Genomic DNA, 13,006 nt, shown 5'->3' with positions numbered 1-13,006 from the left:
TTTAGTGAAAATTTCAGGGAAGAGAAAATGTCATATTTTGATGCAGGAAACTTCCTTAGCTGTATTCACGTTTTCATGCTAACATTTCTATCTGTCTTTAGACTTTTGATCCTCTTTCCAAAGACTGTTTTTAATCAATTTGTTTATCTAACGGTCTGCTTAATATTAGCATTCATTTTAGATTTAAATTACTACCTCTAATGTATACTTTCATGCTGCCTGTATGTCACAATGGTGTATTATTTGTGTTTCTGGACAAGTTGGTCAAAACCAAACACACTGAGAGGGGTTAGTAAAGCTGTTTGTATCATATTGAGTTTGTCAAAGATGTGGCTTTACACTGAATAAGGTATAAGAAGATTAAAACAGCCCTTACTCTTCCTGTTGCGAGTTTTACTTTGGAGGAAAATGTCTGCTTTCTGGGGTTACTATTTATGCAATGAATCCTCAACAACAGCAACAAGCTCTCCATAAACTTAAGGTCAAGATAAATAAGATAACTTACACAATTTGCATCCTTGTAAAAACATTCTATTCATTTAAGTCTGCACCTATCTGAAAAACAAACTAAACATTATAACCTTCTCTAAGGTATAATTCACTGCAGGGCTGTTGTTCTAGCATCTATTAGCTTCAGCCAGGTGTACAAACTTGCAACATTTCCTGTGAAGAAGTAGATTTGATTTGTCAGGAGAAAAGTGCAGGAAAAAGAAGAAACACGACTCTTAATATTTCATTTTCATCTTTATTTACTTGAATCCTGAATTACATCAGAGTGTTTCCTACCTACCTGTACAAACTGTACACAAACATGTACATTTACAGCAAAAACCAAAGTAGCAAAATAAAAACATTTTGGAATTTCTGTCAGATATTTGATCTCCTGTTCTCCCAAACTAAATATCCTTAAAAAGGCAACAAGGGAATGAAAAACTCAGGAAGTTTCATCAAAAACCTCCATCTGTTCAAAGTCTTAAGAATCATTCATAGTTTAAGAAACAGAGAGGTGAGGAGTAAACACCTTTGAATGTCTGCTGCCTGAGTTTTCTTCAACTACAGGTCCTGCGGTGTCTTTTGTTTGGTTACACAACACTGTTTTTTTAAGCAATTTGGGCTACAATGATCAGTTTTTTGGTTATAATGAATTTATTTAGTCTATTAATTGTCAAAAATGTGTATAATGCTTAAAAACATTTCTCAGAGACGTCTTTAAATTCCCTCTTCTGTCGGATCAAATATCCCAAACCTAAAGACGCCTCATTTTCTGTCAGTAATCACGAGGAACAGCCAGTGTTGATCGTTTTTACATGACAAACTACTGAAAAGGTTGATTATTTATAAAGATAATCACAGTTAATCATCTTTCTTTGACTGTGTAATTGACTAATCATTGCAACTCTACTCGCTATCATACCACAAAAGGCCAAAAATCAGTGAGGACTCTGAGGCCAAATGAAAATGTGTAAATCTGATGTGAAATCTGTGTTACCTTTGATTTGGACAGATATTCCCATGAGTCATGATATTATTACCTGAAAATCCTACTGACGATGAGAGCTTGAAGTAAGTGAGATAACAGATAAATACTGGTGATGTCTCCTCTCAGTGTCTGTCATTAAAAGGCAAGTTTTTAAGCAGACTAAAGACATTTGGAAAACAGAAGTTAAAACTTCTCATATCTACACATCAGGGAATTAAAAATGCATAAAAATGTACACAAGTTTCTTTATGGATGAAAAAATCCACGCTCTGAAAGATTGAACACATTTGACACAGAAAAGCCGAAAAGATGAGACTATGTACAGAAGGTGAAACGTGTCGGTAGCTGAGGCGTCTTATGCAGGTTTGTTCATCTGTTGGTTCATTAAGAGCTTCAGGCAACAAACAGAGGGCGCTGTCAGCCACACAGAGATATATTTACAACCTCGTCATGTTGAAGAATTCCACACTAACAAAGCGATCTGAGCTGAACATGAATAAAAATTATCTCCCGTTTTTGTACCTTTTCATAAAGAAACTTCCACTGCTTTGACTTTCAGGTGTCTGAACCTCACATGATGAAATACGTCTTAAGTGTAAGCAGATTACCAGCGGGTGAACACTCCCTTTTTGCTGTGATCTGTGTGTGTATGTGAGTGTGAGTGTGTGTGTGGGTGTGTGAACTCCGTGATCTTTGGATTGAGAGTCCTGCACACTGCCTCATGTGCTGCGTTATCTGGGCCGGTGGTTGGCCAGCAGGAAGTCCTTGTCTTTGCAGGTGAGGCAGAGTTTGAGGTTCCTGAGGGAGCCGCCCGCCGAGTAAAACGCCCAGATGCCCATCAGGAACAAGATGACGTAGGTGGGGACCAGGCTGGCAACGTACTCGGGGTTCTGGAAGGTCTGCAAGACAGAGGAGGACAGGGTGAGCAGATAACATCTACATCCAACGAAACAAGAGCAGATGTCTTAGTTTTTCACATAAATGTTCTGCACATCCTGGGACTGAATAGGCTTATCTCTCTCTCCTATAACACACAGGATATTGTTGAGCCCGTCACAGAGAAACCTCTTTTCCAACATGCATCTTTTTTACAAACATATAATGCAAGGCTAAAAGGTTTGATTTCTTTGTAGTGTTGTGCTTGTTGTATTGACCAACGCTCAGAAACACTCACCAGACAGGAAACGATAAGGTGGCTGATGACGACCGCAGCCACCGCCCACCAGCGCTGCTTCTCACAGGCGTCAAAGAAGACGACGCCCCAGAACATGTGGAGCAGGATGATGGCCATGGTCATGAAGGCTGAAAAAGAAAAAGTGTTACATGGAGGATTCTGAAAAATGGTGTGAGGAAAGAAAATGATATGAGGACAGGTGTTTGGTACCTGAAGACAGGAAGTAGTGCTGCGAGTCGCCATGGATGCCGACAGTTCCCGGCCCCACAGAGTCGGCCAAGATGTTCACCACTGAGAACGCTCCACTCATGAAGCCAAAACCGAGGCCGGACACTGAGGAGAAACAACATCAGAGGAGGGTTTAATTAAACCACTACTCATGCCTCACACTAGAACGTGAGGTGAATAATGCCACAGCAGACAGATGCAGCTGATTTTTTTATAAAAATTATTTACTTAATATTTTAATGCATCACGTATTCATATCTGTGCAATAATGCTGTTGTAACTCTTGTTTTTTTCTTCAAGTGCAATGTTGATATTTCAGATTTGTTTGATGTCTTTTTTTAACATTCTCAAATACCTGATTTCCCTAAAATCTGAAAAAGCCAGAGATCACTTTTGTTAAAGAAGGTACTTAAAATGAGTTTCAAAAGTAAAATAGTTTTAAAAAGTAGACCTTTCTTTGGTATATTTTGCAAAATAAACAAGTGAAACATATTTGACTGAACCTTTTCGGAATGTTAAGCATAAGTGAAATATTTCTGAGCTCTCCAAAAGTTATTTGAGCTCTGCACATGTTTTTTAAAAACTTAAGTCTCAGATCATTTTAATAGTTTTATTTGAAATAGAAAACAGAGTCTTCAGAGTTTTCTTGTGGTGTGATTTCTGAGGGAGTCTTCAAATGCTCATCCTTCCAATATGCAAAAAAAATACACCTTTTGCATTCCGCTCAGAGCCCCTTTACTACCTGTCCTAGCTTTCTTCTATTCTATCACAGGTTTCATTTTAATCCAATTTCAACATTATTCTTTATAACTACTGTAACAGAATGTGGACTCTTGTGTGAAGCTGCAGGTGGTGATGTGTTAAAATTGGTTGAATTTACTTAAAAATATATATAAAATACGGCCAAGGATCATCAGCACGTTATTTCAATTCTCAAATTGTCGGTAAGACGCAGACTGAGGTTACCGTAGGCCAGCTGCCGGATGGAGATGGGCATGGTTTCCTCCTGACTGAGAGTGAGCAGGCCTTCATTAGCTTTCCTGAAGAAAGAAAGAAAACACTGTTACATAAATGTGAGTGTGAAGTTCATGGCTTAAGTGTTACACGTACACAAAACACATCAATAGGAAATATGTGTGTCAGTGAGTGAAAGACGATATGAGCTGCAACAATGAGCTTTAACAGAAAGACAAAAAGGAGGGGAAATGGAACAAACTGGGTTATAAGAGGAGACAAACAGTCTGGGGAACTAGTGCTCAGGGTGTGATCATTATGGGATGCCTTTTGAAGTAATGCTCTACTTTATATGTTTCATACAAAGACATCTTGACCTGAGGCAGCGGTTGTTTCTCTCACTGGGGGATAACATAATCAACCTTTAGTGGCCTCTAGTGGCTGCTGATGTTCAATATCATCACCATGTCTCAACTCCTGAATACACAGTGTTAATGAAGTGTTTTGAATGTAGGATTTTCTGTGTAGTGGAAGAAAGTCAGTTCACTTAAAGTTGTGTTTATACTTAAGAACACTTTTTCTTTCAGTGTTGTGTTCAGGGACACAGATGTCCCACAGTGCACAGGAGGAACAGAGCTAAGAGTGTGACGGCTGCGGAAAGACCTCAAATAAACAGAAGTTATTTTTATTCCACAGCAGGAGCGTGACTGACTTCCAAACGTGTGCATATTTCATAATTTCACGTTGTAATAAATCTGTTACAGAATATATTTGATATATTCTGTTCAATCAGTGTGTCGTATGTACTTGTGACACTAAAAGTTTGTGATCTGAGTGGATCAGGTAGCTTCTGCCGTAAGAATTACTTAAACATGTTCCTCATTTCCCTCCTCTACATATGTTGAAGTTTGAGAAGAAGTCACAAAAAGACTTCCAGCACTGACAGTAAAATCTATATGACAATGTACATCCAAAGCTGCACAGCAAGGAAGGAAACCTGATAGCCATCCCTTTACTGCAGTGACTTACTTCAGCAGCTTGTAGTACCCAAAGCGGAAGGTTTCCTGCAGCAGGACGGAGAGCACCACTCCGAAGATAAGGAGACCTTTCTGTTGTGCTGCACTCTCCTTGTTACTGATCTGAACTGAGATGAACCACACCAAAGAGGACAGCAGCAGAGACACCAGCCAGAAGAACGCTCTGAGGGGAGGAACATACAAAAACACAAGGAGCTTTGTTAAACAGAATATTACAGACCAGATGTGAGTATTGGCTGACACAAAGGACCCCTCAGGTAAACTGCTCAGCCTCTATGGTTGAGATGTAATCCTGTGTTACTTTATTGCTACAAATTAGTATGTGTATGATATCTCTTTACCATTTATTGCCTATAAACACTCAGAAATCTGTCTAAAATCAGGCTCAATTACTAAAGTGATGTATTCAGATTTCTTATGAGACCAGCAGGCTGAACACCAAACACATTCATTATCACAGACGCTTGAAAAAGAATACAAAGACGACCTCGAGCAATCTGACATCTTCTGAGCGCTTCACAGGGTGTGACCCAGCAATCTGCCTGCTCAGGTCTTAGTCATTTAAGCTCTGGTTTATGACCTGGCTGCTTACAACAGATCTGCTGTCACTGACATTTCAGAAAGCTAATATTTCAATGCTTCTCAGTTTGTTTTGTTGTTATTATTATTATAACTAAGCAAAACTGAAATGCCCTTCATGGAGGAATGATGCTTGAATCTTCAAGTCCTCACATTTCAGAAACCAAAACTCAGTGGGTGAACACTTTTGCAGCTTCATTTATTTTACTCTACAATTACTAACAGTTACTTTCTCTGATAACACAAGTTAATATACTGCTAACTTTACACTCACACAAGAGGTTAAGAAGATATGTAAATCCTGAATCTATATTATGTTAAAGCAGTTTTAAAACTAAGTGTATGCTGCTTGTTTAACCCTCCTATTATCCTTGGGGTCAATTGGACCCCATTCAATGTTTAACGTCTCTAAATTAATGATTCACTTTTTTTGTTTTGGCTTCATATTTCATGACTTTTCCTCATTTATTGGGGACAACTGTGAAAATATCAAATTTCCTGTAAAAAAAAATTACCATTGATACCACACCTTCTACTACTCGTCTCATCACTATCACCGCTCCCTCTCTCTCTTACTCTCCTCTATCCCTCTTTCCAGACCCAACTCAGTCGAGTCAGATGGCTGCCTAACATGAGTCTGGTTCTGCTCGAGGTTTCTGCCTGTTAAAGGAAGTTGGTCCTCGCCACTGTAACTAGCTAAATACTGCGAGGTGTGATGCTCATGATGGATTAAGGTGGGGTAAGACTGAGTCTTACCCTGTCATGGTGTTGGGTCTCTGTTCATAATTGGACATATAGCGGTCTAGACCTGCTCTGTTTGTAAAAGCATCTTGAGATAACGTTTTTTGTGATTTGGTGCTATATAAATAAAGATTGATTGATTGATGTTCCTTGGGGTCAATTTGACCCCAGGCTGTTGTAGCTGTATAAAACATAAGAAACTTCAACATTTTACACATTTGTTTTAGTTGTTTTGGATGATATTGAGGTCACTATAACATGCATTTTTATATCCTAAAAAAACATAAAGTACCTGAAATATAAACCTGGGTAACGATCAGTTTCTGGAGGTTTAAATTGCAGGGGTCAAATTGACCCCAAGGATAAAAGATGTTTGTACATTTGAGGGTAACAGGAGGGTTAACAGTGTTGGACTTCAAAACCAAAACTCAGTGCTGCTGACTGGGCATGGCCTTTTCTGGACATCACTTTTTAATGCCTTTAAAATACCTGTAAACCTCACTTTGGGTCTGAGCATTACAAAATATAAATATATATACACCCATAATAAAATATCCTTAAAATAGTTTGTAGAGTTTGCAGCATGAGGAGTCTGTCTCTGGTCCATCAGGAAGAGAACAGAGCCCCTGGTTGAGATGCTGTGTGTGTGAGTTGTTGATGTTTCAGAGGTTAGTGTGTGTATGTTAGAACAGGTCTGAAAATCTGATGAATAAGTTTGTATGAAGGTTTAATAAAAACAAACTAACCAGGACGAGTCACAGTTAGCTAGCTAAAGCTAACTAACATAGCTGTAAGTAAGCTAGCAAGCTAACGGTAGTAAACACTGAGTTTCATCACATTTAACACGACTATACAGAAACTATTAATCTTTAAAGCTTATTAATATATCTCTTTCATTAATATGAATGGACTCTCACCCTGCTATGAGGAAAATGACCCTGAGCGGCTCCCGAGCGATGGTAAACAGGAACAGCGCGACGGCTGGGCCGAACGCGATGAAGGTGCAGCCGAAGAACACCGCCGCCGTCATTTTGTCTCTTCGTGTGGAGATCAGCGGCCAGCAGAGACCTGGAGCTCCTCGTCCTTATCCGTCTAAAGAGACTTACTGATTTATATCTGTTTCTTTATTATAAACTGTCCCTGTCTGTTGTCTCTGATGGATTCTTTTCTTTACTTCCTCCAGTGTATCATACGGTCTCTCGTGACGTCACATGCTCTCACGTGACCAGAGGAAAGAAGTCTCAAATAAATAAAACTTTATTTAAAAAAAGAAAAGTGGACAATCTGAACATATTGAAAAATACTTAAAATCTACCAAAGAGCAAACAACAGAACAGCAAAGTATTACTTTACTGTATGTAGATATTTATTGTATTTATTTTATTTCTTTATTTTTTTCATTACATGGAATTTAAACATGTGTAATCTAGAAGTGTATAGGCTATTTCATAAACATAGTTATGGATCTGACTCATGGCTGTTAATTATGCATCAAATGGTGTGACTGTGTTATTTATATATTTTTCATGCTTTGTGACTGTATTGTTTATTGTTTGTTGATTCTGTGAACATACGCTTGTGGCACATGAGTTTCCCTCAAAGGGGATTAATAAAGTTCTCTAATCTAAACAAAATAGTTTTTTTTAAACCTATTATCTATCCCCTTTAGCTGAAGGTTAAAATCCTAACCTCATAAGGTTCACACTCCAACTAGCAAGGGCCTAGGCTAGCTCTGTGCAATTACATGTATATACATTTGTAGCAGAAGTTTGAATGGATATGCACAGATCAGATTTGTACATTTGAAGTGTTTTTTGTTGTTTGCTGCTGTTTTGTGATGTTTTTACAGAGTAAAGAAGAGCATCTACATCTTTGATCTGGAAAAAAAAATCAAATTCATCTTCCAAACGAGATGTCATCATATGAACAAAGTGTCTGGTTTGCAAGGTGTACAATTAGGCTGACCACATTTATAACAGTGACTCCAGTACTCTGTTTGTGAGGTAATCTTACACACAAACAAAAGGTTTTATAAACGGCACCAAGCTCTGATGAGTTATTGATCTGTTTTCTGTTTTCATACCAAAGACAAGATAACTCAAAATAAAAGCAGGGGTTCTCATATTACACAGCAAGGAAAGCTTCTTTTTCTTCTGCTCTTCTACAGTTTTTGTACTATCCTGCATTTTAAAGCTCCTGTGAAGAGTTTTTAGCTGGTTTTGAAAAAAACTGAGATTCATACTGATGATTCCTTGTGGCCTAAAAAAACAAACAAGACTATTAAAAAAAAGACTTACTATTTCTATGTAGTTATTTCTAATGTCTTAAACTACCAGCTAATGGGGGTAGGTGCCAGACCGTGTTAATAGCTGCACACTGCTGATACAGCTTCTTTTTACATTTTTCTTGGCCTAGAATCTCAATGAATGATACACCTTAGTGTTAAAAAAACAGCAGGATGGAATTTATATAAAAATATATTTTTACAAGAAACACTCATTACACATGTACATGACAAAATTAGCTAAGAACACTTTGTCCACAGGGGGGCACCAAAATCAACACAAACAGAAAATTCCTCACAGGAGCTTTAAGCAGCTTTTTTTTTATCATTATTCCTTTATGTATTTATTTTTTAGTAAGCAATGTCAACTTCAAAATGAGCTACTGGCCTCTTAAAAAGCCATTTTTGCTTCTGCGCTCTGAATAAAATTTGATAATGCTCCGTTATTCATTGAATTAAACCTTCTTTGAACGCATTTAAACCCACATGAGGCCTTAATGTTGGCTGAGGTAAAGAGATCCACTTTCAGACATGGCCTAAATATTGCATGTCAGTACTCAGCTTTAGACTTTTAATATCATGCTGCTGTGCTTCGGAGATTTGATATTCCCAAACACATTTGTTTCTAAATTATGCAGTAAACCAGTTGACACATTAAAAGCCTGGAGCAGCTTGATGAGCATGAAAAAATACCCACCACATCAACGCATCCATCCTGAACTCTGAAAGCAAAGAAATGTAAGTGAAGCTGTTCCCCTTTTCAAAATCTACTGCTGTAACTTTTATTAATAATAATAAGATTGAATCACAAGAGGCTTGTTACTAATGTAAGGCCTAAAGGAGCTTCTTGAATCTGTCCTTTGTCCCTTTTTTTAATTGTATTGTTCATTATGATTTACCAATTACCCATGTTCGTTAGAGAACTTGTAGTCTGTGTTCAGTGACACAACATTTGTATCTCATGGTTTTGGTAATCAGTGGCATGAAACACACAAAACAACACATCATTTATTCTTTTATAGTTTTTACAAATTTCAAACAAAGCAAACTCACATAATACACAAAAATGAATGATGGACATGTTTTAAGCCTCTGTTTCAAACATCTTCTTCCTGCCGTCCATACCGGCCTTGTCCTCGATGTTCTTCCTCCAGTCGCCAGAATTCATCTCCTGGCACAGAAACACAGGAAGAGAAAGCAGTCAGATTCAACTCAGAACATATAGTGTTTGTTATATATATAAAATCTGAAGCACCCACCTCCTCTTTGACCTCTTTTTTGACCTGCTTCAGGTTGGCTCTCAGGTCCATGGACGTTTTGTGTTTGGAGCCCAGCAGAGCAGCCAGCATGGCATCAGCAGACATCCGCACCTTCTTCAGGGCCGGCTTCTTAAACTTCCCCTTAAGATCCTGAACCATTAGCTTTAGGTTGTCAGCCTGAGGGAAAACACAGTTACTCAGGTGTGTTTGTGTGTGTATCTAAAAATCTGTAGTCTGCTTCAGTGCCATGGCTTTTATTCAAGATGAGTCCAAACTGCTTTGTTTCTGAAAAAATGCACAACAAAGGTGGAGTCTTTGGTTCAGATCTGTTTTGTAAAAGCTTCTGATTGATGTAAAGTAACACTTTTGCTGTAAAGACACATGCATAAAACACACACCTCTTTCTTAGACGTATTCATCTTAATCTCCATGTCGTATCGCTCCTCGTCCACCAGATCAATCTGCTTGTGAATTTTTCTGCACAGCTCCTGTTATTATAATAAATGGGAACAAAGAGAGATGCAGGGTGAGCTCTCGTAATGCTGTTCTATAACCATAAGCATGGGATGTGTTTCCGTAACAATCAGTGTCACAAAGCAGAGTTTTTGTCGTCTCCATTTCTGTTTTCCTCATGAACAAAGCCTGTAACACCACAAGACTGTCAGAATCAAGAGATTGAAGTTAAAGCTGCATTCATTTGATATTTTGCCTTCTTAGTTTGACTTTCATAATTATAGTCGTATATACATTTTACCTTTGATTGTTTAATTTCATGATTTTAGTTATTTTTACATTTTACATATTTTTTCAGAATTTTCATTTAACTGTTTTGACTTTTCTCAGATCTCAGGATCACATAACACTGATTTTTCAATTTCTCAACAACTTTTTTTGACATCTGTCTCATGGTTATAACTTTTAAAAACATGTTTCACCTTTTATCTTAATTTATGACTAACCATTGGGTACTGAAAATGTGGGCTTTCATATGACCCAAACACCCAGTAGGTGAGGTACCTGCAGCTCCTGCATGCAGCTTGGGATGGAGAGAGCAGGGCAGCTCTCCTTCATGTACATCTCCTTCTCCTGCTCTGCTTCACGAGCCTCCTCCTCCAGCATCGACTCCCCGATCTGCAGCAGCAAGCTCTGAGAGGAAGAGGAGAGAAGTTCTTCATCAATGACTGTGGGATTTTTTTCATCCTGTTTGCTATCTTTGAAACAGAACATATAAAAACCTGGCGTTTATTTGGAAATATTGTTTTAATATATTTTATTGTGACATTATTTGTTTGTTTCTTGTCTCACTTTTTAAATAAATGGTGCTCTTGTTCTTCTTTGTTCTCTCCATAAATATTTGTGGGATATTTGTGGTTTTTCCGATGCTATCTGCAGAAATACTGCCGGGTTTTGAGAACACCCTTGTAATTCAAAGAAAAATATGAATTATTCTAAACGATCTAAAAAAATCTGGTATTTTCAAACAAGCCAGAGGACTACTTTTATTGATTTTATTTTAAGTGTGGTGACACACTCATTAAAACATTGGAACAAGGAGGCACTGAGCAGATTTCCCAGCAGTCTCTTGCAACTAAGTGTGAAATATGTTTGACAGGACTGCAGCTGGTCATTATGTTTAATGATGATGAACAGATTCATTGTTCAGTCAGAGAATATTAAAATATGCATCACAGTTTTCTGCTTCTCCAAATTTCTAAAATAGAAATCAAAGATATTCACTTTATATAATGTTAAATGGAGAAGAGTAGCAGAAACTTCTTTTGGAGAAGAAGGGTGAGAGAGGAGGAGGATGACTCACCACAATACTGTAATGTGTCAGTGGTGACATTTTAACCTGAGGGTGAAACTAGAGGGAAACTCATGGAGTCATCCGTGGAGGAGCAGTCCATTCCTCATATTTATAGAGGAAAGGTCAGGATCGTTCAATAATACACAACAGATAGATTTTTACATAACGCGGTATTGATCACAGGGAAATTATGGGGATTATGTTACATCAACTTTAAGAGAGCATGATCCAAATTTAAGGGTTAGAGACAAAAAACACCTGTAAGACCAGAGCGTTCAAACCTGGGGGTCTGGAGTAGAGGTTGACAAAGGATCTGCAAGGTTAACTATGAGGTCTTAAGGATGCCTGGTTTGAATAAGTGAGGCCAATGTTGCAAAGATGGAAATCTTGATTTTACTGCGCTGGTTACAAAAAGGAAGTGAGCTTGTATTGAGGTCTATGGGAAAATTAGCTGACTTCTTAGTTTGTTTATTACCTTGCTAAGCATTTTATTTGTGTGCCATAGTCTCAGTCACAAGTGGCAGGTCTTTTTAAGCCCAGTACAGTTTACTTTCTTCATAATGGTCAAATGTTTGGTGGGAGATAACAAGGAAGGGCACACTTCAGGATGCGAATTTCAACCAGAAAGGATTTATAGTTATGCCTGTGCATGCTGTCATCCAAATATTGTCACTTCTGGCTCCAAAAACACAAGTTAGGGATGTCAAAAATGGCATAAATAAGACATTTAATATTTCATTTTTATGGCTACATGTGTATAAGAGAAACTGCAACAGACAAATTTAAAGACTTCTGATTCTGATGCTCGTCCCAAGTCAATTTACCGTAATAGAAGAGTAAGAAACCTTTTCTTTTCTTTAATTAATGTGAGTTATGTTAATAAATTCAGCATTGCTTTAGTTTTTGAGAGATCACAGGGCAATAAAAAAGTTGGAACCACTCCCAAAGATCAGTACAAAATCTTTGTATATGTTCAACTTAAGATTTTGAATTTCTTGATTTTAACCAGTTACTTCTTCCTCTTCAGATTCCTTCATTTTGGGTGGTGTTGCTATTTCAGTTCAGTTTTCAAACACGACTTAAAAAGACTTAAGTTAAAAAAAAGTTGGGCCTTCATCAGCTCCATTTTACTCTACCTTGAGCTGATTCCTCCGGTTCGTTGACATCTTTTTCCTTTAAAGAAACAGAAGAGGAAAAGTATTAAGAGTTATCCTGTGAGATTAATCCCTCCGAAAAGGGAGAGAGGCAAAAACTGTTGACAGTGAATCTTAAAGTTTTGCATTTTCAGGAGTCTGCACAGTTCAGATGAGGACTTACTCTGCCATCCTGACAGCAGCTGAGTCCTGCAGATCAGAGAAGAATGGAAACACCAACAGCTTTCTGGTCTCTTTATAGGTGATGGCTCAGTGTGTGTGTGTGTGTGTGTGTGTGTGTGTGTGTGTGTGTGTGTGTGTGTGTGTGTG

General features: G+C 38.0%; 2 protein-coding genes across 2 annotated transcripts; both read right to left on the bottom strand.

The window, feature by feature from the left end:
• Positions 1 to 725: 725 nt before the first annotated feature.
• On the bottom strand, positions 726 to 7,419 carry aph1b (APH1B gamma secretase subunit). Its single transcript, XM_034680210.1, has 6 exons — positions 7,111 to 7,419; positions 4,866 to 5,036; positions 3,849 to 3,922; positions 2,865 to 2,987; positions 2,655 to 2,782; positions 726 to 2,379 (listed from the first exon to the last, which is right to left on the bottom strand). Exons 1-6 carry the CDS (start codon positions 7,221 to 7,223, stop codon positions 2,212 to 2,214), a joined length of 777 nt encoding a protein of 258 aa, XP_034536101.1. The 5' UTR covers positions 7,224 to 7,419; the 3' UTR covers positions 726 to 2,211.
• A 2,128-nt stretch (positions 7,420 to 9,547) lies between these two features.
• On the bottom strand, positions 9,548 to 12,962 carry LOC117810617 (troponin I, fast skeletal muscle-like). The gene is made up of 6 exons (XM_034680529.1): positions 12,861 to 12,962; positions 12,680 to 12,716; positions 10,754 to 10,882; positions 10,135 to 10,224; positions 9,737 to 9,913; positions 9,548 to 9,648 (listed from the first exon to the last, which is right to left on the bottom strand). The coding sequence occupies exons 1-6, from the start codon at positions 12,866 to 12,868 to the stop codon at positions 9,562 to 9,564; spliced, it is 528 nt and encodes a 175-aa protein (XP_034536420.1). The 5' UTR covers positions 12,869 to 12,962; the 3' UTR covers positions 9,548 to 9,561.
• Positions 12,963 to 13,006: the final 44 nt, after the last annotated feature.

The sequence above is a fragment of the Notolabrus celidotus genome, chromosome 3 (genome assembly GCF_009762535.1).
Source record: "Notolabrus celidotus isolate fNotCel1 chromosome 3, fNotCel1.pri, whole genome shotgun sequence".
NCBI classification, from domain to species: Eukaryota; Metazoa; Chordata; class Actinopteri; order Labriformes; family Labridae; genus Notolabrus; species Notolabrus celidotus.
Note: the sequence above shows the minus strand (reverse complement) of the source record. Positions and strands in the feature narration are given on the sequence as shown.